General features: G+C 39.2%; 1 protein-coding gene across 1 annotated transcript; it reads left to right on the top strand.

Annotated features, from left to right (window-relative positions):
• The first annotated feature begins 4,864 nt into the window (after window positions 1-4,864).
• LOC146579256 (broad substrate specificity ATP-binding cassette transporter ABCG2-like) lies at window positions 4,865-24,874 on the top strand. The gene is made up of 18 exons (XM_085262822.1): window positions 4,865-5,011; window positions 6,199-6,411; window positions 13,244-13,303; window positions 13,790-13,904; window positions 14,185-14,337; window positions 14,558-14,715; window positions 15,614-15,716; window positions 15,841-15,889; window positions 15,978-16,076; window positions 18,195-18,311; window positions 18,686-18,831; window positions 20,038-20,120; window positions 20,220-20,309; window positions 20,958-21,082; window positions 21,417-21,571; window positions 22,894-22,983; window positions 23,787-23,857; window positions 24,433-24,874. Exons 2-18 carry the CDS (start codon window positions 6,230-6,232, stop codon window positions 24,581-24,583), a joined length of 1,947 nt encoding a protein of 648 aa, XP_085118948.1. The 5' UTR covers window positions 4,865-5,011; window positions 6,199-6,229; the 3' UTR covers window positions 24,584-24,874.
• The last annotated feature ends 1,017 nt before the right edge of the window (window positions 24,875-25,891 follow it).

The raw sequence follows: 25,891 nt of genomic DNA, 5'->3' as shown, positions 1-25,891 counted from the left end.
ATTAAAAGCTAGACATTTTAAATGAGAATAAGAAAGAAAAGTATGTCTTTGTGCCCCCTTTTCCCTGTTAATGCCCTATCGCCCCCCCTGGCTAAACTTTGCTAGATCCGCCCCTGCACAGTTACCAGCGTCAGCTACGTAGAAAAAGATCCTGGTGTAGAAAGTAATTACATTTTTTTATTTTTCTCCGATATCCGATCCAGTAATTTAGGTCAGTATCGGACCGATACCGATACGTAATATCGGATCGGTCCATCTCTATTTAGTAATAGCCATAGTACCACTCAACAGTAAAATAAGTAAGAATTTAAAAGTTGCTGTAAAACAGTGTTGTTTTACAGCAACTTTGATGTTAAAAAAAAAAAAGCTTCAGAGTTTTCGCCTTTTCTCCCTCCATGTAATGTTGCTGTGTGGGCATATGTACACCTAAGCTCTATTTGTCAGTAACTTTCTGTTTAATTGTAGGTGTCTGTCATCCAATCTCACTTCTGCTCTGTAATTATCCTTATTGGTTTCACCTGGATCTTACTACACTCCTATTATACCAGTTCCTAAAAGACCGGACACCTCTGCCCTGAATGACTTCAGACCAGTGGCACTGAAACCAGTCGCTATGAAGTGTCCAGAAAAAATGGTTTTCACACACATCAATCACATGGTCCTGGACACCACAAACCCCCTCCAGTTTGCATACCGTCCCAATCGATCAGTGGATGATGCAACAGCAATAGCCCTGCACCACACTCTGCAACACCAGGAAAGCAGCAGAACATATGTCAGGACGCTTTTTACAGCTCTGCTTTCAACACCATCCGCCCGGGTAAGCTGATCGAGAAGCTGACAGACCTTAGCATCCTGACTCCCACTTGAAACTGGATACTGGACTTTTTGACAGACAGACCACAGGTGGTGAGAATGGGAGGATGTGTGTCTGCTGAGCTCACCGTCAGCACTCGATCTCCACAGGGCTGCTGCCTCTCACAGGACTCTAGTAGACAATGTTCTTGTCTATAGTGTGGAAAATATGTCTGTGAAGGTTCTTAGTCATCCAGGTCTTTGTAGTCAAAGGAGCTTGCAAAGAAAAGTGTCTGGACTTCTTTAAGTTGCTAGAAGACGTTTCACCTCTCATCCGAGAAGCTTCTTCAGTTCCTGAAGTTCCAGACGCTTTTCTTTGCAAGCTCCTTTGACTATAGTGAGGAAAACGACCTCATCCTCAACACAGACAAAACCAAGGAATTAATACTGGACTTCAGGAAGAAACCCCTCTCCCTGCAGCCTCTCATCGTCAAAGTGACAGAGGTGGAGAGGGCCAACAGGCACACATTCCTGGGACTGCAGGTTAAATCACACCTGAGCTGGACTCTCAACACCACAGCAACAGTGAAAAAAGCCCAGCAAAGGCTTTATATCAAGAAGGCGGCATGAACCACTGCCCTCTCACCCAGGCCTGACAGGATTGATAGAGAGCATCCTCACTGCAGGCATCACTATCTGATATGGGAACACCACACAGACAGAGAGAAAAACTCTGCAAAGAGTCATAAAGTCTGCAGAGAGGATCACAGGAACAAAACTTCCTTCCATGGACTTTTTGTACACACAACGCTGCCCAAAAAGAGCAGAGAGAATTATTAGGGACTCACACCTTCCAGCTCACTCTCTGCTCAGACACAAAAACTGTACATACAGTCTGAGACACACCAGAGCGGACAGCATCATCACACACACAACAAGGTTTTTCAACAGCTTCTTCCCTACAACTGTCAGACTGATGGCAAAACAAAAAACACTGAACACTTTAAATAACAGCACTACCTCACCTTACTTTAATACTAGGAAGTGTATTACAACCCTCTCTGTACAGTGTTTTTATATATAGTAAATACTATGATTGGGGCAGCACGGCAGTTAGCACTGTTGCTTCACAGCAAACACGTCCAGAGTTCAATTCCACCATCAGGTCGGGGTCTTTCTCTGTGGAGTGTGTATGTTCTCCCTGGGTACTCTGGCTTCCTCCCACAGTGCAATGACATGCAGTTGGTGGGGATAGGTTAATTGATTGATCTAAATTGCCCATAGGTGTGAATTCAGGAGTGAATGTGAGCACGAATGGTTGTCTGTCTCGGTGTGTTAGCCCTGCTTTTCTGTAGTTTTCAAGTAACATCAGAGCTGGGACACACCGACCTGGAGGCCAAAACTATATGTTCTCCCTTGCCCTCTGCCCATCCTTTGAATATCTTGGATTGTAACGTCGCCAAAATGTCAGATAGCTACTGTGCTTTATCAGATACACTAATCCACAGGTGTCCAACTCTAGGCCTTGAGGGACGGTGGTCCTGCAGGTTTTACATGTGTCCTTGATCCAACACGGCTGATTTAAATGGCCAAATTACCTCCTCAACATGTCTTGAAGTTCTCCAGAGGCCTGGTAATGAACCAGTCATTTTATTCAGGTGTGTTGACCCAGGGTGAGATCTAAAACCTGCAGCACACCAGCCCTCGAGGCCTGGAGTTCGACAGCCCTGCTTAATCAATGTTTGGTAGCACCGGGAGTGACCTTGAACTAAAAACGTGCCTTTTATTTATAGGCATATCAAACACTAACAAAAGCACAGGAAGATGGTGACTAAACTGACACAACCTAAACGCAGAGTGAAACCTGGTGAAAGAAGAAGAAGGGCTTAAAAGCTGGCTCCCAGCTGTGATTACTCCCACATCTGGGAGTGTTCACATCTGGGAGTAATCACACACACAACGAGACCGGGAGACCGAGAGACCGAGAGACCGAGATGTGAAATACGGGGAGACATAGAAACAAAACCTAAATCCTTGAAACTACAAAAAATAACTAAGAAACAAGAAATACAAATACTATAACATGAATAACACTAAATAAAAGAATATAAATTAATCAACAAACACAAACACTGTGTTTCAGACCCACTACTGTGACATGTGCATTTCTGGCTGCCAGAACGGCAGCGTATTTTAGCACACCTTTCTCAACCCTGCCTTACATGCCAACTCGAACAAATCCCTGCTTCTCTCAAGCTGTTAGTGGTGGGTAATTTAAAATGTAGGAAAGATTTACCTGACATCAGAAAAATAGGCAATCAACTTCATCATACCACATAAATATAACTAATACTACTGGAACTTTTCTTATGTTATGTTGTATAAGTCCGAGTCAGCAAAACATAAGATTTACATGTGATCATTTATTTAACCTGTGTAGCATTTACCTTTGTTAATGATAAACGATTTCTTGATCTTCACCTCTCAAACAGTGGTTTTAATGGCCGGGATCAAATGGATCATAAATGCATAAAATTCTGGTTTCTGTTTATATCCTTGTTGGGAAAGTGTTTAGATACCAAGACATTGATGTTTTCCTTTGGACTTCTATACAGGTTTTGCGGACAAGTGATCACTAGCCGCGTGCCAGACATTTCAGACACGTGACAATCATGGCACAAGTGCAGGATCAAGTGAAAAAATCCTTAGTTGCACAGACCCAGAGATCAGTCCATGACAATCAGCCATTTGGTGAACATCGGTCATGAGGGAAAAATGTGTAATCCCCAACAGATTACAGATAGTAGACTTTGTCTACTATGTCAAGCAAAATATGGAAGCCTGTATAATTTAACTTTCATCTACTTGTATAGAGTCGGCATGATCCCTGACAGTTTTACCAGGTACTAAAAGAAAGTACCGGAATGGAAAGTGGCTTATGTTTGTGGTATTCTCCAACTGTCTTTTTTTTTTAAATTAACATTTCTGAAAAGGGTGAAACTTATTTTTCATAAATGGAGGGCCATTTATATGGATACACCGTAATAACATGGGAATGGTTGGTGATATTAAAGTCCTGTTTGTGGCACATTAGTATATGTGAGGGGGCAAACTCCCCAAGATGGGTGGTGACCATGGTGGCCATTTAGAAGTCGGCCATCTTGGATACAACTTTTGTTTTTTCAATAGGAAGAGGGCCATGTGACACATCAAACTTATTGGTAATGTCACAAGAAAAACAATGGTGTGCTTGGTTTCAACGTAACTTTATTCTTTGTTATGTTATTACGGTGTATCCATATAAATGGCCCACCCTGTACATCTTATTCCCCCTGAGGTTTTGGTAGGTTTTCTCCCGCTTCCTGTTTTTTCTGTCACCCTAAAGTGCTCACAGCTGTGGTGACATAACGGTGATTTCCAAATTCTAAACTCATCGATGCTGAATCACTTTAAATGACATTAAAGTGACTCAGCAATAGACATTCAATAGGCATTTTATTTATTTCTATGTATATTTTTTTTTTTTTACATAGCATGGCATTTGGAATTTTGCTTGGTTTGCTGCTTTTTAAGGTGTATTTTTTATTTCTTTACTTTATATAATTTTCACCCTATTGACCTACTTTGTTATGTCATTCTCTAGATCATTGAGACACTTTAGGCTATGATTTAATTTTTTTATAGCTTCTGTTTGATATTTCGGCTGCTGTAACACAAATGTATTACATTTGGGTTAAATAAAGTTATTTTATATTATTTAAATTGTCTTTTTTTCAGAAAATCTCTTCAAGTCACAAGTTTTATAATGAAAGTGCAGGTAAATGACCTTTGAAACAAACACACACCCGCCCCTCAGGGTCACCAATAAAGTTCAAAGCCCTGCCCTTGTCAAGTGAAAAATGATGTAAACAAAAGTCTCAAGTGCAAATTTTAACAGCAGTGCTGCTTACCCAGGAACTCATATGTCACAATAAAGCAATAACAGGACCTCACCATTGTAGGACAGAGAGAGAGAGACAGTAGTGCCCTCCTCCCTACTTCTCTTATCACGCCTTTCAGACATAAAACCGGGCTGAGCACATGTACTAAACAAACCTCTCTAGCTCTGCTAAGCACGCGTTTAGCTCTGCAGTCTGAGTCACTGCAGTTTCCTGGTAAGCCTGCTGTCTGATATCTGTCCGTAGCTGTTTTCATTGGCGCTTTCCGACTAAAGCAGGTGAGAGATAGTGTCTTTGTTTTGAGTTTTGGTTGCCACGTGTATCTTTTTCTCTATTTTTAAAATCTAAAATCAGCTCTCGCTGAGATGGAAGAGTCTAGAACATGTTTTTATTAACGTGGTATGAAGCAGACATTAAGATTAAACGGTGTTGCTTCTGAGTATATCAGATTAGACTAGAGATGCCCGATAATCAGCACTGCAGGAAGCGTCTACTGCAGAGGCCGGATGCCACAAGCAATTTACATATGAACTTTTGACCTTTACGGTATTTTCAACAAACCAAGCTTCAGTTTACACATCTTGTGAACTTGTAAGCTTGGGTAATGATTCTTAAAAAACCGAATCCAGTAACAATAATGTAAAAATGTAAATGGTTTTAGAAAAGTTGACATTCCAGATTCCAGAAATATTCCAAACATTAATTGGGAAAATGACAGGAAACCACCCGCTTCATTCATTTACAGTTCTAGATAATTGTAGATAGTTGTTCTCGGGACTTATTGATGTTGGCTTAAAAGTCAAACAGTGTTTAGGAAAGAGATTTGGGCAAACACAATTAAAAGCCGTATACAGTGTTTTTTCTTTTTCAGTGGGTCTGACTCACTTAAAGAAATATCCGAACTTGGTGCTGGGTTTAAGAGTAAGTGAACTGTGTTGCTGCATGTGTTTTAAATTTCTTCAGTTATCTAAACATCTGGTCTTTGTTTTAGCTCTAACATATAGTAATAGTTGAAATACATACTTGATTTTAACTACATAGACATTAAAGCATAGACATTGTTCATATGGCTTTGCTTTGTTGTAGATTCCCAAAATTTAACAGAATACATTCTGAGACAGCAGCACTGAGGAGACGAGAGTAAATGACCTGTCTGCAGCTTTCATTTCAAGTTCAACTTTAGCAGCAATGAACGTAATATCATAAAGTCACACAAAAGTGCAGCAACAGGATTGTAATATGATTTTTTAAAATCTACTATTGTTAATGTTGATGTAGAATAGGCATTTTATATGGAAATCCAAAAAATAAGGATTTGTAACAAACCAAATTGCTTCAAATTTGGTTTTAAAAAATGACAAGATATGGTGATATTTGTTATGTAAAAACAAAACCGTTGCCTCAAGAGATGTAAAAGATTAGATTTTTATTAAGAAATGGTATTTACAGCAAAAATGTTCTTCAGTGTTGGGCATACAGGTGGAGACAACTGAAGGATGTCAGACAACGAAGATACGATCGAAATGGGGATAAACGGAGCCCCTAAAGGGTCCCGTTCAAGACAACAGTTGCACGGCGCAACAGTCAGTTTCCACAATATTCACTACAAGGTGAAACAGGGAGGTGGATGTTTTTGCCGAAAGAAGGCCACAACCAAAGACATCCTCATCGACCTCAAGTGAGTAGACTGGTGCATTTAAACTTCGAGGACAACAGACGTTTTATTTTTAAGCTAACAAACAACAGGCTACTTGTCATTTTAAACACACTTCTAAAAAATGAGGGCAAAGCTTAGCTGCAATATCTCATCTTCATGCAGCCTAAAAGTACAACATTAGATTAAGCGGTCAAAAGTTTGGCTGTACTTCACAGCAAAATATGCAAACTCAGCAGCCTGCAACAAGTGCTTTAAGCTGATACTGTGCAAAGAAGGTAACACCTCGAATCTGATGAAACACCCGGCGACACATAGCGGGGTATTTTTAAAGCCGAGAAATGCACCGTACCTACTGCGGGTGTGGTGCCTGTTATCGGACCTGGAGTTAGCAACATCCCCCAAGAACCCGAAGAGCAGAGTCCTGGCCCCTAGCCCTGCCAGTGTAGCAGAAATGATGAGGATGATGATGGCAGCAGCAGCCGTTCTTCTCTGCGTGAGTAGCTTAATGTTGTTCGTGTGTAATTTACGTTGAGTAGGCTAACCACGTTATTACATTAATGCATGTAAGGTGAACTAGCAAACACCATCGTGGATACATTACATGCGGCTGTCTTCTTGTTTGATGGCAGATACTCCCTTCACCCTGGCCAAGAAGGCTAAAATGACCAAAGAAAAATTGGAAAACAGCTAAACATGAGAGGTTTTTGGACAAAGTTTGTGTTATCCATTGTTTAAGCACCGGTTCGAGCACCGGCACGGTTGCAAAAGTACCGGTTTGGCACTGGTATCAGATAAAACCTAAACGATACTGAAGGAAACGGTTTCCAGGGCCTAATCCGTGGATCGACTTCCTTCGAGGCGTGGACGTCTATCAGCAGAGAATGTCCCTTAGTCTGTAACACAGTCAAATATATTCTCAAGCAACATTCAAGCATGCCATTCAGCGTGTTAGTACGAGCTCGGGAGCAGCTTGGGAGAACAAGAAAACAGAGACTGCTTTAGATTGTCTTCCCAAAGTGACTCAACTTTATTCACAAGTACAACAGTTTATATAGAGGGTAAAATTCATGAGACAGCAGATTATCAGTTTAAACCAGTACAGACCAAGATAAGGCAGCGTCTTCCTGCCCTTGGGTGAAGAAGCATCCTTTGTGTAGTTTATCAGTTCAGATACAATTGTGATTATCTCAGCGACATATTTTCAAGGCACAAAACGAAGAGTTCTTTCATTAGTGAAATCTGAAACAAACCATTTGGCCTTCAACAGGCGTCTCCTAAAAGATTAAGAAACTAATGTAGCTGAGGGAGTGATCTCTGTGGTATTTCAACCTTGTACCAGCCTGTGATTCTCACACATCAATTCTTGGGTCAAAGAGAAAAATAACTAAAACAAAGGGGCCTTATTGAATGACAGAGTTTTCCTGCATAATGTCACTATAAAACAATATCCAGTAAATGCTCCCATGGTGCTAAAATACCTAACAGATACCCATCCCTAAATGTAACAAAGGCAAATGAAGTCTGGGATTTAGATTTTTCCATGTATATCCCACAAATGGCTAATTATCTATTGGTTTTCAGAACTTTAAGCTTAATTTTGAAAGTTGTGTGGCTGAGGAATGTTTTAATAAAAGGGACGTTGTTCACACATTCATCTTAAAAAAATATTCATCTTTTTTACTGAGGACCTTTGAACACTCACAGGTGTGTTTTTCCCAAATTCTGGTTAATGGTATAACTTGGTTATGAATTGTCCTTGTGTGATGCTCAGTGGGCTATGATGTTACAACATCAGTGAAAGGCTATTGTTTCATCACGGTAAAGGCAAACAAACAAAAATTCCTAGAATACAGACTTCTTTTTTTAGAAAGATTCAGAGGGACGTCCAGTGGATGTTCATAAAAGACACTGAGCAGGTGATGAGGACACATCATTAATGTTCGCAGAATTTTAGTTTCGGTGCAGGCAATGTTTTTTTTTTTTTTAAAAAGCTGAACAAAGAAGCCCAAGTGAAAGATGCCGCTTACCTTCCTTTTTTCAAAATTGTGAGACAACAAATTTCGTAACTTTCCAATCCTGTGTAGTTATTCAGCCATCATAAAAAAATTAACAATGTACTTTAATTAATTTCTAAGTTCACTGCAGTTTTCACACTTTGCAAACCAATCCATTGGGTTCAGTTAGACGATTTTGCAGGCCCATGTTGGACCACGTCTCTACTAAAAGAAACATGCAGTCAGGTAATTTAAAGATGAGATAAGATCAGCTTGGGTAATGCATTATTGTTAGAGCACATGTAACCTTGTCTTACATCACACGCTCTAACAATCAGCAGAGTAACATGCAGCATGAATAAAAATCGGCAAAATGAGCACGCCCTTTACCCAAGGATATACCACGCAGTCACGTGGTATATATGTGTAGAGGGTGGAAATGCTCAGGTTTTGTCAGGACTTGTGATAATGAAACAGCTTCAAGGAAAAACTGTGGATTTACAACTTGACTAACAGCCTTTTAAGTCATATCTTGTCACCTCACTGTTTCTGTAGTGATGCACTTTGCCTCTTAAAGTTTACCAACCAAACTGCAATAAGCTGGCTTGGATTTACTTTGTCTTACAAGAAATTCCTGTGATGCTACAATGCATGCTTTAGCCCTCAGGTGACTGTAAGCATGAGCCCATACTGTGGTAAACTGGTAATGCACAGTCTGCATGTGCAGCTACTGTGTGTTTATTTGTCTACGTACTGCCAGGAGCCCACCTGGGATGCAAACGTGACACGATCAAGGTTTGCTTGGTTCAAACACTCCCACATGTTGGGAGGCAAAGGAAGGAAGTTTGCTTTGTCGGGAGACTCAGGTTCCTAAGTTTGCCTCTGTGAAACACATACACATACTGTACATACAAAAGCCTGTGAGAAGACAATGACTCTGGGCTTAAACCAACAAACAGGCACGGGTACAGGATGCTGTACTGCCTCAGTTTGTTTGAAACTTTACTTGGCAAGAACGTTGAGGGTGTAAAGGTTACTGAATCAAAGATGCTAAGTATTAACACTTTATAACAGCCAGGATTAATAAATTTAAACTGACAGTTACTTTAGCACTGAAGCAATGATTAGTAAGAAAGTTCTCCAGGTTGTTGACAGTTAAGCTTCTTCAGGTCCTTAAAACAATGCCAGATGAGCCGTGCAGATGATGTTGGAGTTAAAGCTAATAAATGCCAAATAATGTAATAATAATAATTATAATAGTCAAATAATAGTTTCATTAATCTTCTGAGGTCTGAGTCTTTGAGTTTTTGAGAACAACTGAACTTCAGCGGTGTAAGGCCCTATTCACAAAACCTAGAGACCAGTTGCCTATTCCCCTGGTAACCTTTGGTCACTAGAAAAAAATGTTTATTCTCTGACCAATTGGTGAGTGGTTCCTGTCAGTCACTAGGTGAAATCTATCACAAATAGGTGCAGGGTTCTGACAGAAAACCACATCATGATTTGTATTCTAACAAACATAAATGTAGAAGAACTCCAAAAATAAATGAAAGTTGAATCAACGTTGCTGATATTTTCTCAGTGTCTGTTCAACTTTCATTTTGAAACCATTTTTTAGTCATAACTAGACACTGTGAAAATCCTGGCCGCCAAAAGTTATTCAACATTGAAATGTTTGTTAGCTTCGGTCGCTAACCATGCCACAGTCTCATGTTGACGATCGACAAAGATGTCACCTTGTTTGCAAATTGCGATTTGCTTATAGTGAAACTGTGAAAAGTGCAACCTGGAAAGACCATAATTGCTATTCACATTTTTTTTTTTTTTTACAAATAGTTGGTTTTTTATCTTTGTAGGGTCAGGGTAAATGTAGGGTAATGGTAGAGTTAAATCTACTATACCAACACGTATCAAGCCATGGATTATACTCTGTTATAAAAAAGATCAATGTGTAAGTTATGAAAGCTTTAATGGGTCAAAGTGTAGCAGGTGTGTTTGTGTGCGTGTGTGCAGATTTTAATGACTTGTACCTGTGGGATTTTATTGGACATGTGTAATCATTGACAAAGTTGAAGGTCTGTGCTTTCGTTTAACCTGTTTGCATGAGAATAAGGGCTGTATCCTGCTGTGACAGCTCATACTGGAGCGCATTAAAACTGACTTTACCATCATTTATGATTGTGCATTTATAATCAGGCCAGAAACTGACCTGTCTGGGTGTAATGGAAGCTAAATTATCAGCAACGCCATTGTCACGCGGAGAATACACGCAAGGGATTCTGAATTGTGATAAGATGTGGAAAGGAAAACCTAATAAACAAAGGACGAGAGGAAGATATAGAAAGAAGGTAAAGTTAACAAAGCAGGATTTCATCCACCTTTTGTAGTGGAGTCACTTGGATGAGAGATAATAATATTTATAACATTTATAAAGCGCTTTTCGAGACCCTCAAAGCGCTTTTACAATTCCACTATTCATCCGCTCTCACATTCACACACTGGTGAGGCAGCTACAGTTGTAGCCACAGCTGCCCTGGGGCAGACTGACAGAAGCAAGGCTGCCATATCACGCCATCGGCCCCTCTGGCCATCACCAGTAGGCGACGTGTCATTGGATTGATTAGCTAACAAGTCACCTTCTTCTTCAAGCTAATCCATCCATTCACTGTATCCATTAGAGCAGCTCGGTAGAGCAGTGAACTTACTCTATCTGTCCATTTAATCTCAGACATACGTCAGTATGTGATAAAGAAGTGGAGTTTCAACAGTACGCCCTCAGTTTTCTTTTCATTACTAGAATGTTTTTTTTACCCTACACCTAGTGTGTAAAAAAATAAGTCATTTGCAAAGTAGATAGTGAAAGAAAAAAAAGCAAGAATTTTTTTTTGATCAATAAAAATTGATCAAATTACTCTGGTGTAGCATGAGATGCTGTGAGCGAGGTCTTTCACAATTTTGAAAAGACACCCATTGGGCCGTGAGTGAGGCAGAAAGTATGTTTGCATGGGACAGGATACTAATGCTAAAAAGCAGTGAGACTTTTTGTAAGTTAAACAAATAGACACAAGAATGCAGATTACATGTGAAGGACAAATATACTGTATTTAATTTTTCCCTTTACATTGCATTACATTTTTTGTTTTTGTTTTAATGTTCTTATGTGTTTTGAGTTACTAATGCTACGTTCACACTGCAGGCGAAAGCGTATCAAATCGGATTTATTTTTTTGATCCTATGCGACCCATATCCGATCATGGTATGACAGTGTGAACAGCACAAATCCAATATTTTCAAATCCGACCTGGGGCGTGGGCCACTTTGAGGGCTCACACTATAGCGTGTTTGCTGTCACATTTTATTTCTAGTGTGAACAAGCAGACAAAAAAAATGGATTTGATCAAAAAATTGGAATTAAGAGTGGCAAGTTTCTCATTTGCAGGAATCTAAACAACGCTGCAGAGTCATGTTTTCTGCTGAATGAATGACAGGACAGATTCTGAGCAGGAGGAAGTCACCTCCCTGTGTTTCTCAGACTCACTTAAATGACTGAGTGACTAAAAATGAATTTTACTTTTCCAAAACAGTAAATTGCTGACTAATGCCCTGGCAGACACTTGACAGTGTGCCCATGTGGTTTTGGGTTTCAGATGCATGTGGTAAATTTCAATCCCCTTCACTATACTATAGCGATACCAGCAAGAGCAAAAAAAATAAACCTGCATTAGCCTGAAAGGCATGAAGGAGAGAAAGGCGACTATAAGACAGATACATATAAAACTGCTGTGTCATAGTTACAGCTTGAGATTTGCTTAGTGGCAGTTTAAAAAAAAAAAGAGGAAGTCTTCATCCCTGTACATGTCAGGGAAAATGCAGAATAAGAATCACAGTGTTACGAAACATCCTCAACCAAACGGCCACTAAAGTTGTAACTTTGCTGGAAAAAGCCATTTCAGTTCCTCAGAAATACAGCAGCATGACTTCTGTAGTATCACAAAAGTCACTCTAGAGAAAAGCAGAACTCAAACTGCTTCATCATTTCAGAAAAAAAAACCCTGTGAAAACTTCCACGGAAAAGTAACCCTGGAAGTTACTTTTTAGAGCCTAACCTGTCACTGGGGTCAGACAGGTGTTTTGCAAACCTTTTGAACTGTTTGTTTCATTGAAGGAATTCCAGTGCTTTCCGAAAACAGCGACTCTGAGCCTTAAAGTGATATTGGGGTCATTACTGTAATCCTAGGCTAAGCAGCACTGCGAAGATGAAGGTTGGTAGAGAGAAGAGAGGGTGAGTGAGTGGGATGGAGGTCTACGGAAAGTAAATATTTTATTGGGCGATTGGGTTCTTTTTTTATTGTTTTGTTTTTGCTGTTTGCTGTGTTCTTTTTCCTCTTATTTCCCTGGGATTTAGCTGTGGCATACAGCCTGGGATGACTATAATGACCCTGATATCACTGAGGAGCACAGAGTTTTTGCTTTCAGGATTTTTTGGTTGCCCCAATTCAGAAGAAGATTTTATTATTCCTACACAGTAAAAAATAAGATCAACATTAAATCTTTATTAGTGATCCATTAAACTTTAGGAATGTAAATTTTCAAGAGCTGTATGCTTCATGCAAGTGAAGCTTATTATTTTTATTGCTGATTAATTTCACAGTTACCACAGTGACTTCATTCAACCAAGAGTTCAAATTTAAAAAGTAGCGAAACATAAACAGAATAAAGAAAAAAACTGGAAATTTTAAAATTTAAGAAGCTGAAACCCTTGAATGTGTCCAAACGTTTCCCGGCTGCTGTTTATGAAATGAATTATTAAAACATTACAGATTCACCGCTGATAATATTTTTGTCGCTCTCTCCCTCAGTGGGATCATGAAGCCAGGTCTCAACGCCATTATGGGAGCGACAGGAAGCGGGAAGTCATCGTGAGTGCTGCAAATGTGTTTGTACAGGGAGAAATCAGGATTGAATGTTTTCCATCCATGTTTAGCAAAAATCTGAAGAAAACGTCTTTGTTTGTTAAGAGATGAACAACTGGTGGTCGATGCATCAGTGTAGAGGAAGTATTGTACACATTAACTGCTGGAAACCTAAATGTTTGTGTCTTTGCTGTACACAGAAAGATAAGGTCTTCTTCTATCTAGTACAGTTTGAATATATAAACAATTTTCCTGCCACATGGAAAAGACATTACAGGAAATAAAACAAGAACGTTTTGCTATTTTTCCGTTCAAACTTCCCGTCTATATTTGTGCCAGCTGATTAGCAAAGACTGCCTATTCTTGCCTTTGCTAATTCAGATGGTGTGTAACAGGAAAGCAACCATCCTTATAGATGGTGTGAGCTGATGTCTGCATAAAGCCTCCTGACTGGGACTCAATTTGTGATTGAATGTTGCCTTTTTGTTTTAGGTTTCTTGATGTTCTGGCAGCTAGAAAGGACCCTGCAGGTCTGTCAGGAGAGGTCCTGATTGACGGAGCCCCTCAGCCCCCAAACTTTAAGTGTCTGTCTGGCTATGTGGTTCAGGTGGGTGAAGCAGGCAGGAAGTTCGACAGGATTTAGCAGAGTTCCTGGACAGGGCAGGAAGAGATTTCCTGCAACAATAAAACTGGCTTCTTAGGCCAAGTCTGTTTGAGTTGCATAAAGTTAATTGTTTTAGAAATACTGAGGTCATAAGTCACATCTGTGGAAATTAAACTGAGTTAAAAAGATGTCCTTGAAACAAAAATGCATCTGGCAGCAGTAAATGTTTGGTCACTTTTAATGTGTTAGATTTTTTTTCTAAACAGTAGCTTCCTGTCTGCAGGATGATGTGGTGATGGGGACTCTGACGGTCAGAGAAAACTTCACCTTCTCTGCAGCCCTGCGTCTCCCATCAAGCATCAGCCATAAAGAGAAGAAGCAGAAAGTTGACAGACTGATCAAGGAGCTTGGACTGGGCCGAGTGGCCGACTCCAAGGTGAGAAGAAAGAAACTTCAATAAAAAAAATAAAACATTTAGTCAAGAAGTGGTACAAAAGAATAATAGAATACATAAAAAATGACTCTAAAATATAGGAAGGATGAAAGTATCCAAAAGATTAAATAGCGCAAAGAAATGAGAAAAAAAACAAAACAAAGACGCATGAGAAGAACTGGAAGACAGATTGAAAAAGTCTGATTGTAGTGTGTTTGTGCAGGTGGGCACTCAGCTGATTCGTGGGATTTCTGGTGGCGAGAGGAAGAGGACAAACATTGGGATGGAGCTGATTATTGACCCGCCTGTCCTCTTCCTGGATGAACCCACCACAGGCCTCGACGCCAGCACGGCCAACTCTGTGCTGCTGCTGCTCAAGAGGTGAAAACGCACATATTTTTAGTGCTGATGCCATGAAGATGCCCATCTATATCATGCGGCCACACCTTGAACGTTAACACTGAGTCTGAAGTTATGTCCTTAAATCTATGAAGTAACTGGGCAAGCTAGCTCACAAACATCACTACTGTAAATAGTGATGATTTTGCAGGATACTGATTTTTAAAAATGGCCATTTTTCCAGATCTGCATCAGGAGTTTGGATGAACTGGGCGATGTTATCTATAACTGTATTTTCCAATGTAAAATGTTTTATTAGGGATTAAGTAAGAAGCAAGAAGGACTGATGTAATCATTGCATAGCTGAATTCTGGTTCAATTAGACAACATTCGCTGGGTGAAACATGGAGTCTGTGTTTTTCTGGAGACTGTTAGCTAGCGCTGATTACTGTTTATTCTAGGAGCAGAGCAGAAGCAACTAGAAAAAGCATTTCCTAGCAAAAATGAAAACTGAAAATTTGAAGATTTTGCCTGAAATGCTTAAAAATGTTAAAAATCTTCAAACCTTAACTTGTTGAATGAGCTTAATTGCATTAGGTTTTCAATTAGGTTGCCAGGTTGCCATCCTAAGTGTAAAAAACAACAGTACCAAAACTGAAAATGCTCTAGATAAAACCAAAAGTACAGTGAAAGGTTAGGGTAACCCTAACCAAAAACATGAGTGAGAGGACCAAAGGCTGACCTAACATGGAAAGAAAGGCAGGCCAAAGGTAACTTCAGTTAGCAAATTGTCAATGTAGGGTGAAAGCCACAAGCTGCAGCCCTCTGCATCATATGTAGTAGTAATAGTAGTATCACTAAATGAATAACTATAATAAATGAAAAAAAAAATCCATTGAATAAGTTTAACCTAAATAACAGTTTTTTACTGTTATTCCAGGTTGGCAAACAATGGTCGTACCATAATCCTCTCCATCCACCAGCCTCGATACACCATCTACCGCCTCTTCGACAGCCTCACCCTGCTAGTCAACGGTCATCAGGTCCCCTTTAAATACTGCTTATTGAAAGACTTAAACATTTTCACTGAGCTAACTTCAAGCTACCTGTGGAGGAAACTGTGACTGACATGTTAATTCTTCTTCTCTCTGTTGTAAAACATGTCAGGTTTATCACGGCCCAGCACGGAGTGCACTGGAGTACTTCTCTGACATTGGTAAGCACGCCTGATTAACTTTAACCCAACAAGATGCAACACGACAGAAAGGCAATGTTTGTGACTATGTTTTAAAACTGTTTCCTAGGATACATCTGTGAGCCCCACAACAACCCTGCTGACTTCTTCCTGGATGTCATCAACGGAGACTCGACCGCCGTCGCCCTCAACAGTGGGAAAACAGAAGGTGTGTAAGTTTGTTCTGGACAAAAAGACAGCAGTGGGGAAAAAAGATCCTCTGAGGTGTAAGTCATCGTGGTTATAACCTGACCTTGTTTGGAAAATCTCTTAATAATAATAATAATAATAATAATAATAATAATAATAACTAGAAACATTTGCATTTCCTGCAAAAATGCTGTGTGAATGCCTTGTAGTGGAATCGGAAAACAGCAGAAGAAGGAGAACAATCTTCTGAAAAGAGCTGAAGAAGCTAAAAATTGTGCTGAAAACAGCTAAAAAATCTGGAATTTGTGCTGAAAAGAGGTGAAAGACAAAAATTGTGCTAAAAAGGGGTGAAGAAGCTGAAATTTGTACTGAAAAGATGTGAAAAAGTTAAACTATCACCTGAAAGGAAATGTTGCTACAAGCTGGGCTTGAACCCAGGCCGCCTTGTCGCAAGGCAGTTAATCATCTTGCTGAGCCAAACCAGTTCTCAGTATACTGAGACGATATGGAGAAACTGAATAATCTGCTTAAATGAGCAGAAGAGGCTGTAATTTGTGATGAAAAGAGGTGAAAAAGCTTTTTCTGCTGAAAAGCTGCGAATCAGCAGAATTTCTGCTGAAAACAGCCAAAGAAACCGGAAACGTGGCTGAAAAGGGCTGAAACAACTCAAAATTCTGCTGAAAAGTGGTGAAGAAGTTGAAATTTGTGTTGAAAAAAATTAAAAATGTTTAACCATTAATCGAAAAAAATGTTGCCATAAGCGGGATTTGAACCCGGGCCTGCTGCTCTGAGAACGGCTGCTCATCTCACTGAGCTAAAACACAGCTACCCCGGCAAGCAAAATCAGTGACCACACTAATAATGTGGTCCCATTCAGCAAAATGGGCCTAAAATGGCATAAAAACCTTAATATCTCAAAAAGTATAGACGTTATGAGCACCGAAGCCGGCATTAGCAGAAACAGCAGAATAGTTTAAAATTTGAACAATGAAAATTGCACAAAAACTGTGGAAGTAGTTTCATGGCGAAGAACCACGGAGCAACTAGAATAAAGTATAAAGAATAAAAAGAAACAGGCATTCACACAATAATAACAACCATCACATGCAGTTTTTGCAGTTGAGTGTGGACAAATTGGGGGGAAAAAATTCAGAGAAAGAAGCTTTTAGAAGTTGTGTCAAGTCTTCCCTTTTCATCTCATCAAACACCATCCAGTATCAGTAAACAGCTGTTCTACACTAACGCTGATACCCAGTTGCTGCACCATCATTTTATGTTAAAAGACCAAATGGACACATTTCTGTATCACTGTGTCCAGTGTCCAACTCGGCCACTATCAGCTCACAGTGGGAGCTATAACTTTGCCCTCTATAATATTCGTAGGGCTTTCCGCTGTTAGTTTTTTGAGAATTCATCCTGTGAAACTTTAGTTGGTTCAAACATAAAATCATTAAAGTCTGAACAATAACTTTTGTTCAGCAGACTGCGTTTAACTCACGATATCAGCTGCATCATAGTCATGATGATTAGGTTACAGAAGAGAAACAACAACATCCATAGAAGACAAATATTCCTGAAACTTTTTGAGCACTGAGAAATTTACACTTCTTTCATGTGGAAACCAAAACATACGTTTTAACCAGCTGTCCAGCATACAGTGGTTTGGTGAAAGTGGTTGACTTTATTCCCTTTTTTGTTCTCCAAAAAGGTATTACTAATGACTCAAAATACTTACAGAAATGTTTACTATAACTAAAAGTACATTGATTTTAAAAGGTTATGAACTCAAATTATGGACAAGCTGCTAGCAGGATGAAGGTGCCCTCTTCTGTCCTACATACATTTTTAGATTCACTGGTCAACCAGGTGTGAAAGTGCTGCAGAAAGATGTGCAAAATCAAAATTCCCTCAAGTGAACCTGTAACACATGCTGCATTCAGGCACTGTAGGACACATGACATTATTTAGACTTGATTTGACATTAGTTTGAATTTGTTTGGGTTAAAATATTTAGTTCTAATTGTAATTGTAAAGCGATTTATCCTGATTCTGTGACATATGCCAGTGATTATATGATTAGAAGTAATAATATAAAACCCTATTTTTTGTAGACCTGACAAGATCTCTCTTTGTCCAGATCCAGATCAAGAGCTGGATTCAGAATCAATGTCGAAGTCCCGAAGAGGGATTGGGGAGAAACTGGTGGAGGAGTACAGAAACTGTCAACACTTCAAAGAGACCAAAGCAGAGCTGGGTGGGTACCAAAAGAAGGCTTCAGTATTTATTGATTTTTAATGTTTGTATCTGAAACTGTTACAAAAATATGTTGGGTGACGATAAACAAAGCTAGATGGCTACAAAAAAGAGGTATAGTGAGTACAAATTGGTCAAAAATTCTCCAAATAATTGAATCCCAATGTAAATGAACCACAAAGAGATAACGAATGACTACATTGTCTCAAATTGATGTTGTCTTTATTTTGGTTTTACTTTGAAACTTTGCTGTCCTGTCTTCACAGGACATGTTAATGACTTTAAATGTGAACAAAACACATTAGTTCATACAGACATGAGCATTTGTTTAAATGTAAATTAATTCAAACCGTTGCCACCTTCTGTCTGTCTCAGAGAGGATCGTCCAGGGAAAGAAGGTGGTCACTACTACTCCCTTCAGAACCATCACCAACACCACTGGCTTCTTCACGCAGTTCAGATGGGTTCTCAAGAGGACATTTCGCAGCCTCATACTCAACCCACAGACCTCCATCGCCCAGGTAAGTCTGTGTAAAGTTCACTTTATTTATTCACTTATTTAAAACAAGAACTGTCCAGTTTGGAGAATGTGTATCTTTACTGTCTAAGAGGGAATTTATTCAGTTCATTGGATTTTGCAGGTATTTATTTACTTATAAGGTAACACAAAGTAACACAAGGGAGGACAACCAGTACAACATGAACAAATACAAACATTAACTGAGGGATGCCAGGGAACACAACTGAACAAGACAAACAAGACAGGATGAAAAACTGAGCACAAGGCATGTGAGACGAATGACTATGACAAAAAAATTAAGTAAAACCAACAGATGGAAATATGACAAAACACGGGGAACACAGGGGAAGGCTGATAACTGAAACCTGAAATTAGATATAAAAAACTCAAGATCAATCCCAGATAACCATGATATTAAGAACAAATGGTAAAATACATATTATCACTACAAGAGAAAGTCTTTATACTTGAGTATAAAATAAACAATTCAAAAAGTCCAAACATTAGACGCTTCCAGGGCAAGGCAAGATTTAGCTATAGGATAGATGGCCACACATTTGACACTACAGTACTTTGGTATGGCTGTCAGTCCTGTGGCTGTGAAAAGAAAAAGCAGCCCTCAGTTGTCTTTTTCAATTCACTTTTACTTTTATAGTGTCAAATCACCTAGAATAATGCAGAGACATCAATTCATCACCCCTCTACCACATCACTGCACAGTCTGGGACTGACACTGTTGTGAATACTGTGGCATTGTGTTAATGCATATCTGACGTCTCCAGAACAGACAACATATCTAACAAGACTTCTAATCAAGTGCATTTGATTAGCAGCTTGTGGGTGATGTTTGTCCTCTTAGTCCTACGGAAGCAGTAAGGGGGCACTTAGTCTTTTACATGACTACATATTTATCTGAAAGTTTTCTTTTTTTCTCTTCACTGTTATTTTGCCTGCTGTTGAATTTACTCTGGGCTTTTCTGTGGTCACTGCATCACCGCTCATCTCTTCCTGTGTGCACGTGTCATCAGTCAGTGGGAGTTTAGCAGGAGCAGCACCTGGTGTCAATAACTGAAACTGCATCATCAGATCATTTTAAGGGGTTTGGGAAACACACTACCTCCCTGCCTCAAACTCAAGGAATAATGAACTTGCATTGATAACTGTGATAAGTGGTTATAAGTCTCTTTTTTAAAAAAAATCTGTTTAGGTAGCAGTGACAATCTTCCTCGCTCTGGTTGTCGGAGCCCTTTTCTTCAATGTCCAGAATGATTCGAGTGGGATTCAGAACAGGTATTTACTGTAGTACATTTGTCTTTGTCACATTTGAAAGACAAATGATAAAGATGAACCTGGGATGTGAGATTATTGATGGTGTGGTTGTGTGTCCAGGACTGGTGCGCTGTTCTTCGTCGTCGTGAATCAGTGTTTCGCCTCCCTGTCGGCTGCTGAACTCTTCATCGCAGAGAGGAAAATCTTCATGTGGGTCTCACACTCAAGGAACTTTTTTAATTCACTTTGGGGTGAAAGGTTTTCATTATATGAGGGTAAAATTCACTCATTCATTCATGTTGAGGAGTTTGCATCTTTGCTTTCTTTAAAGATGTGTTCATGAAGTGAAATTGTTGGGACTTGCTTATCATCCAGGGACCCGAGTCGGTATTCTTTGCAGGAAATGCACATCTTTACTTTCTTTTTTAGTCAGATCAATATGTTCTCCTCTCATTGCCTTCTTCTTTCACAAAATGTAATATTTTAGGTTTAGCCAAAAAAAAAGAGAAATCGTAATACACACATTCTTGCAGTGCCCTTTTATATCATAATGACAACTATCATCTACTTATTAAAAACACATTATATTTAATGTTTTTTTTTCAATTAATAAGGATCAGTAGGATTATTAAGAAGCATTTTAAAAATGGAAAGTTTATGCATTTCCAATCATTTTGTTTTTTTGACATTTTACATTTTTATGCTGATTTTCTTTCTTGCTAATTCAGATTAAATGCTTCTGACAACTTTATTAGCTAAAGGTCTGCAGCAATGGCACTCACCTCTATTTATCATTATGTTTTCACAGATGCCGTTTTTAACACAACGTTTCCTGTATGTCCTCCTCTCTCTCTGCAGTCATGAGTATATCAGCGGTTACTACAGGGTATCGGTCTACTTCCTGTGTAAGATCCTGTCTGACATCATCACGCTGAGGACCATTCCCGCTATCGTCTTCACCTGTGTGGCATACTTCATGGTTGGTAGGTGGAAGACAAGCTGTGCTATCCTGGTGTTTACTCTTTAATTGTATGCAGAGTAGAGCAGATGTGATTGGTAAACCGATGTGTCAGTGTTTCTAATGGTCTGTGTTATGAATGTTGATCTTGATCTGTTTATCCTTTGCATATGTGAAGGAAAAACTGTTAGACTCTGAGATTTTTATATCACAGAAATCAAGGCAAAAAAACATATAAAGACAAGGTTGTTTTACACATCAGAGGTTTGTTAGGATTTGTATCATGTGCCGTTTGTGCATCTTTGTTACTATTTATAACCCTGGCACTCTGATTTGTGATTTCGTCTGTGTATGTACAGGTCTGAAGTCGACAGCTGGGGCTGTCTTCTTCTTCATGCTCACCGTCGCTCTGTGTTCCTACACCGCCGCCTCCATGGCTTTCGCCATCTCAGCTGACCAGACAGTGGTGGCCATCGCTAACATCTTTATGACGATCTCCTGCGTCTTCATGATGGTGATGCACACACATCAGCATACACCTGTCCAAACATTAGTGCATACACACCCAGAGCCTCCACATATGAAGATGGCTGCAGCTTCTGGCTCTGAAAAGATAAGCCAATGTGAAGGTCTCCTAGACCTGCATTTTTTTCTAATGGACAGCAGGGGGCGACGACTCTGTCTGATTGTACAGAAGGTTATGGAAAAGTGACCCTACTTTTGACTTGATTCATGACCCGATAGGTTTGTTTATTGTTTCATGTGAGTCACAAGTGTCCTTCGGCTTCACAGGCTGACTAGCAACATACTTGTTTATTTTTTATTTAAGCTTTATTTGACCCGAAAGTCCCTTTAAATAAAAAAACAAAACAAAAAACCCCAACTCTTTTTACAGCAGGCAAGGAAGAGCGGGCAAAGAAGGCACACTATTACAAAATTACAAATGTAACATAAAATCAAATACAAAATGAATACACACAACTCCATAAGACTCCAAAAGTAAAGAGGAAAGCATAAAAGTGGTCAGCTCAAGGCTTTACTAATCAGTTGAAGACATAATAAATGAATCACGTATTAAATAATAATGGCTTAGTCAATAAGTCCATCAAAAAGTGCAGAATGCAAACTGTGTTTATAACACAGGTAATGGTAATCTCCATCAAAATCCTGCAAACACTCACAAAACCATGATGGGACTGTGCTTGCAAGCATGCACCAGGGTATATTTTCCCTTTTCTGGTTCCACCTTAACATCAGGCTGAGATTCTGACACACGTTTACAGCAAACTGAATTAAAGCAAATCTCATAATGTTCAGTTATTTGATTATAAAAATATGAATTTACATCAATTTATGAGGAACTTGCTTAGAAAAAACTGACAGTGAGAAGTTAAATATCAGCTTGAGAGAAGTTATAACTAACACCTTTAATCTTCATGATGGTCAGACAGGTAATGCTAATGTTATTGAAGTTAGACAGAATTTCATAAAGGAATGTATTCCTGTGACATGTAAGACTGACTTAGTTTTATTTCTGGCAAAGGTAAAAGTCTGGGAGCAAGAAAAGAACAGCTATAAAAACACAAATCAATATTTCAACAAATTTTATGAAAGGTCAACAAGTTCAAGGCCTATGTGCTCTGTTTGATCTGTAAAAGGCTGAGAGATCAATACCATGGTTTTGAAATTGGTACTCATCAGGGAAGCGAAAAACCTCTGTAGATGTGGGATCTTCTATGCATACAGGCAGAAAGAAATGAAAACTCAAGGCTAAACCTGAAGTTACCACACAAAGCCTCGCCACTCGCCTCATCTGCTATGTTTCCTTTTCTCCAGATCTTTGCAGGACTGCTAGTGAACATCCCCTCCATCCCCAGCTGGCTCGCGTGGTTAAAGTACTTAAGTATACCCAGATATGGCTTCAGTGTAAGTACAAACACTGGCAATTACATCTATTTTTAACAGTTTTATTATATCTGCAGCAATTTTATAATCACTTAGAAATCTTCCCTTCCCTTAAGTTAGGCCTGTAACCGACTAAACTGTTAAACTTACTTTAGTTACTTACACCATATTTGAGCTCAGTTGGGCTACACCATGATACACAACATTGCAACATTGTTTTATTAACTAATCATACTTTTTATTCTATTTTATAATGTTTCTCTCTTTTTAGGATCTTTTATCTGGCCGTCTTTATTTACATAAAGTTTTACTGCTTATTTATTTTTTTCCCTGTTGGTTCTTCTCCTGTGGTGCTTACAAGCTATTTTTTTTCTCTTTGACATTTTGTATATTACTTTCAAAATGCATCATTGCTTTTAGTTTGTATTGCATTTGGCTCTACCTTTCCTAAAACAACCCCAAAGAGGATTTGTGTCTCCAGCTGAAAGGGCACTATATAGATAAAGTTTGATTGATTGATGTGCTGATTATCAGTTATAAGGTAAGATCAGCTTTTAGAAAAAAACCATGCTAGTATATGAAGGCATTTGCAAAGATTTAGAAAACCTTTTAACTTGCTGTAGATTTTCACTCCTGTGCAATAATGCTAGCATCACCTTACCTGGAAGAACATTTTGTTTTAAAAAAAGCAGTTCTTCAGTAGTTTTTACATTTTACACATGCATACTGTGAGCAGGGTTGGTACTCTGGGTTTAAAAGAACTTTTTCTTCAGATGAAACTCTTGTTGAGTGATGTTTGTTGATTTGTCTGTGAATCTCTCCAGGCTCTGCAGGCTAATGAGTTCACCGGGCTGACATTCTGTGAGAAAATGAATACCACTCTCAACCAACAATAGTAAGCAGCACTGAGACACATGCAAGTTAACATGAAGTGATGAGGTTCACTGGGGATTCCTAAATGAGATAGAAACAGGCTCATCTGTGAGCACAAAGCCCATAACTACCAAAATAATGCAAAATGTTTAAAAAACAAATTTGTGCTGCAATCAAAATTCAAAATATAAATTTAGAGAATGGGATTAAAAAGGGATTAAAGTTATTAACACAACAGATTCATCTAAAATTAAGCCTTAACACAATTCAAGTCCCTTAGAGATGTTGTTTAAATAGATACTAGGCAAAAACAGCTTTTGTATCAGGCTGTAAACATGTTTATTTCTGCAATGAAGTTGGACATTTTTACATCAGTCTGTGGGGACTGACTCGTTTATAAAGCCAGTCTCAAGTGGTCATTAGAGGAACTGCAGTTCTGGTGTACCATGAGCAAATTTCTTCTGTAAAGTTGGGAGTCTCTGGGGAATGACTCACCTCTAGTGATATCAGAGCAACTGCAGCTTTTGGTATCTCAGCATATCTCACATATCTCAGCATTTATTTTGTTTTTGAGGAACTTTTGTGCTCTGTTTCCAGCTGTTACTCTGGGGAGAAGATTCTGGAGGAGCAGGGCGTCGAATACTCCCTCTGGGGAATGTGGCAGAACCACTTGGCCTTGTTTATCATGACGATCTGCTTCCTCATCATAACTTACCTGAAACTGCGCTTCATCAAGAAGTTCACCTAAACTCCTGACTGTTGGTCGTGGATGTTTTTGTGTTATTTGTTCTTCTCAAGTTCAGGTCTAGTTTTCACGTCATTTATTCAGGTTATTCAGTTTATAAATACAGATCTATAATATTGATTTTTTTTCCTTTCTTTTTTTCTTTTTGTAAATTTTTTATAAAGATTGTTATAAAAACTGATTGTTTGATCACCCCTTACTAACAATGCCTCATCAGCTGTATCATAATTTTTGCACTTTAAAGTTCAGCATCACAAATACAAGAATTTCAGATTTATAAACGTTGAATTTATATTACGTGTCTGTTTTGCTCATTTTTAAATTTTCATGATCGTTTTAGGACATACAGTGTCAGCAGCAACATTTAGCTGTAAATGTTTGCCTGTAAAAAAAATCATACATGAGCTTTGAACCAATTCCTCCTACTGTACCTTCAAAGTTCTTATAATTCATTCTGATGGACTCATGAAAGGCTGAAACAAGTGATAAACCAGTCAGCTGTAGCAAAAACATTTCAGTCAAAACCCATTGATGGTGGTGCTGGGGGAACTAAGCAACAGGCAGGGACACGAGCCATTTTATTAGGTGCAGTCATACAGCTGCTCAGTTCAAGATTCTTCAAACTGAGCATCAGAATGGAAAGAAATAGGATTTAAGTGACATTGAAAGTGGTGTAGTTGTTTATGCCAGACGGACTGGTCTGATTATTTTAGGAACTGCTGATCTGGGATTTCCCCACGCAAGTATTTACAAGTCTTACTACGAATCCCCGCAAGGGACATGGGAGAAAAAAAATTACGATGAACTTTTGCGAGATCAAGAAAACCAACTCGGGATCTTGCAAAAGTTGAATCCCAACAATGGCGGCAGCTACTTGTAATATTACTCTTTCTGGGTCACAAAATAAACTTTTAAGATATTTTGAGGCGTGAATGTAGTTGTGTAAACGTCAAATATCTGCTCGGTTTGCAAGACATCACATATTTGCAAAAGTGCTCTGATGTTGTTGGAGATCTGACACCCACCATCTCGAAGCTAACGGGAGGTCGAGACCTACTACAGCCATGGAACACCGCTCTCCCGGCACATCGTGCCTCGACCTCCCGGTCGGCTTCGAGCTGGCGGCCTCCGAAGAATGCGGCTAAAACTTTTGCGAGATCCCGAGTTTGTTTTGCGAGATCTCTCAAAAGTCCGTCTTAATTTTATTTTTCTCCCATGTCCCTTGCGGGGCTCCGTATCTTACAGAGAATTGTCCAAAAACAGAGAAAATATCCAGACATCTTCTGATGACTGCTTCCAGTCACGCCATGT

Source organism: Mchenga conophoros, linkage group LG3 (assembly GCF_057382185.1).
Source record: "Mchenga conophoros isolate Kocher_MC1m ecotype Shallow Benthic linkage group LG3, M_conophoros_male_GT1.1, whole genome shotgun sequence".
Lineage (NCBI taxonomy): Eukaryota > Metazoa > Chordata > Actinopteri > Cichliformes > Cichlidae > Mchenga > Mchenga conophoros.
The sequence above is the reverse complement of the archived record's forward strand: the minus strand, read 5'-3'. Positions and strand labels throughout refer to the sequence as shown.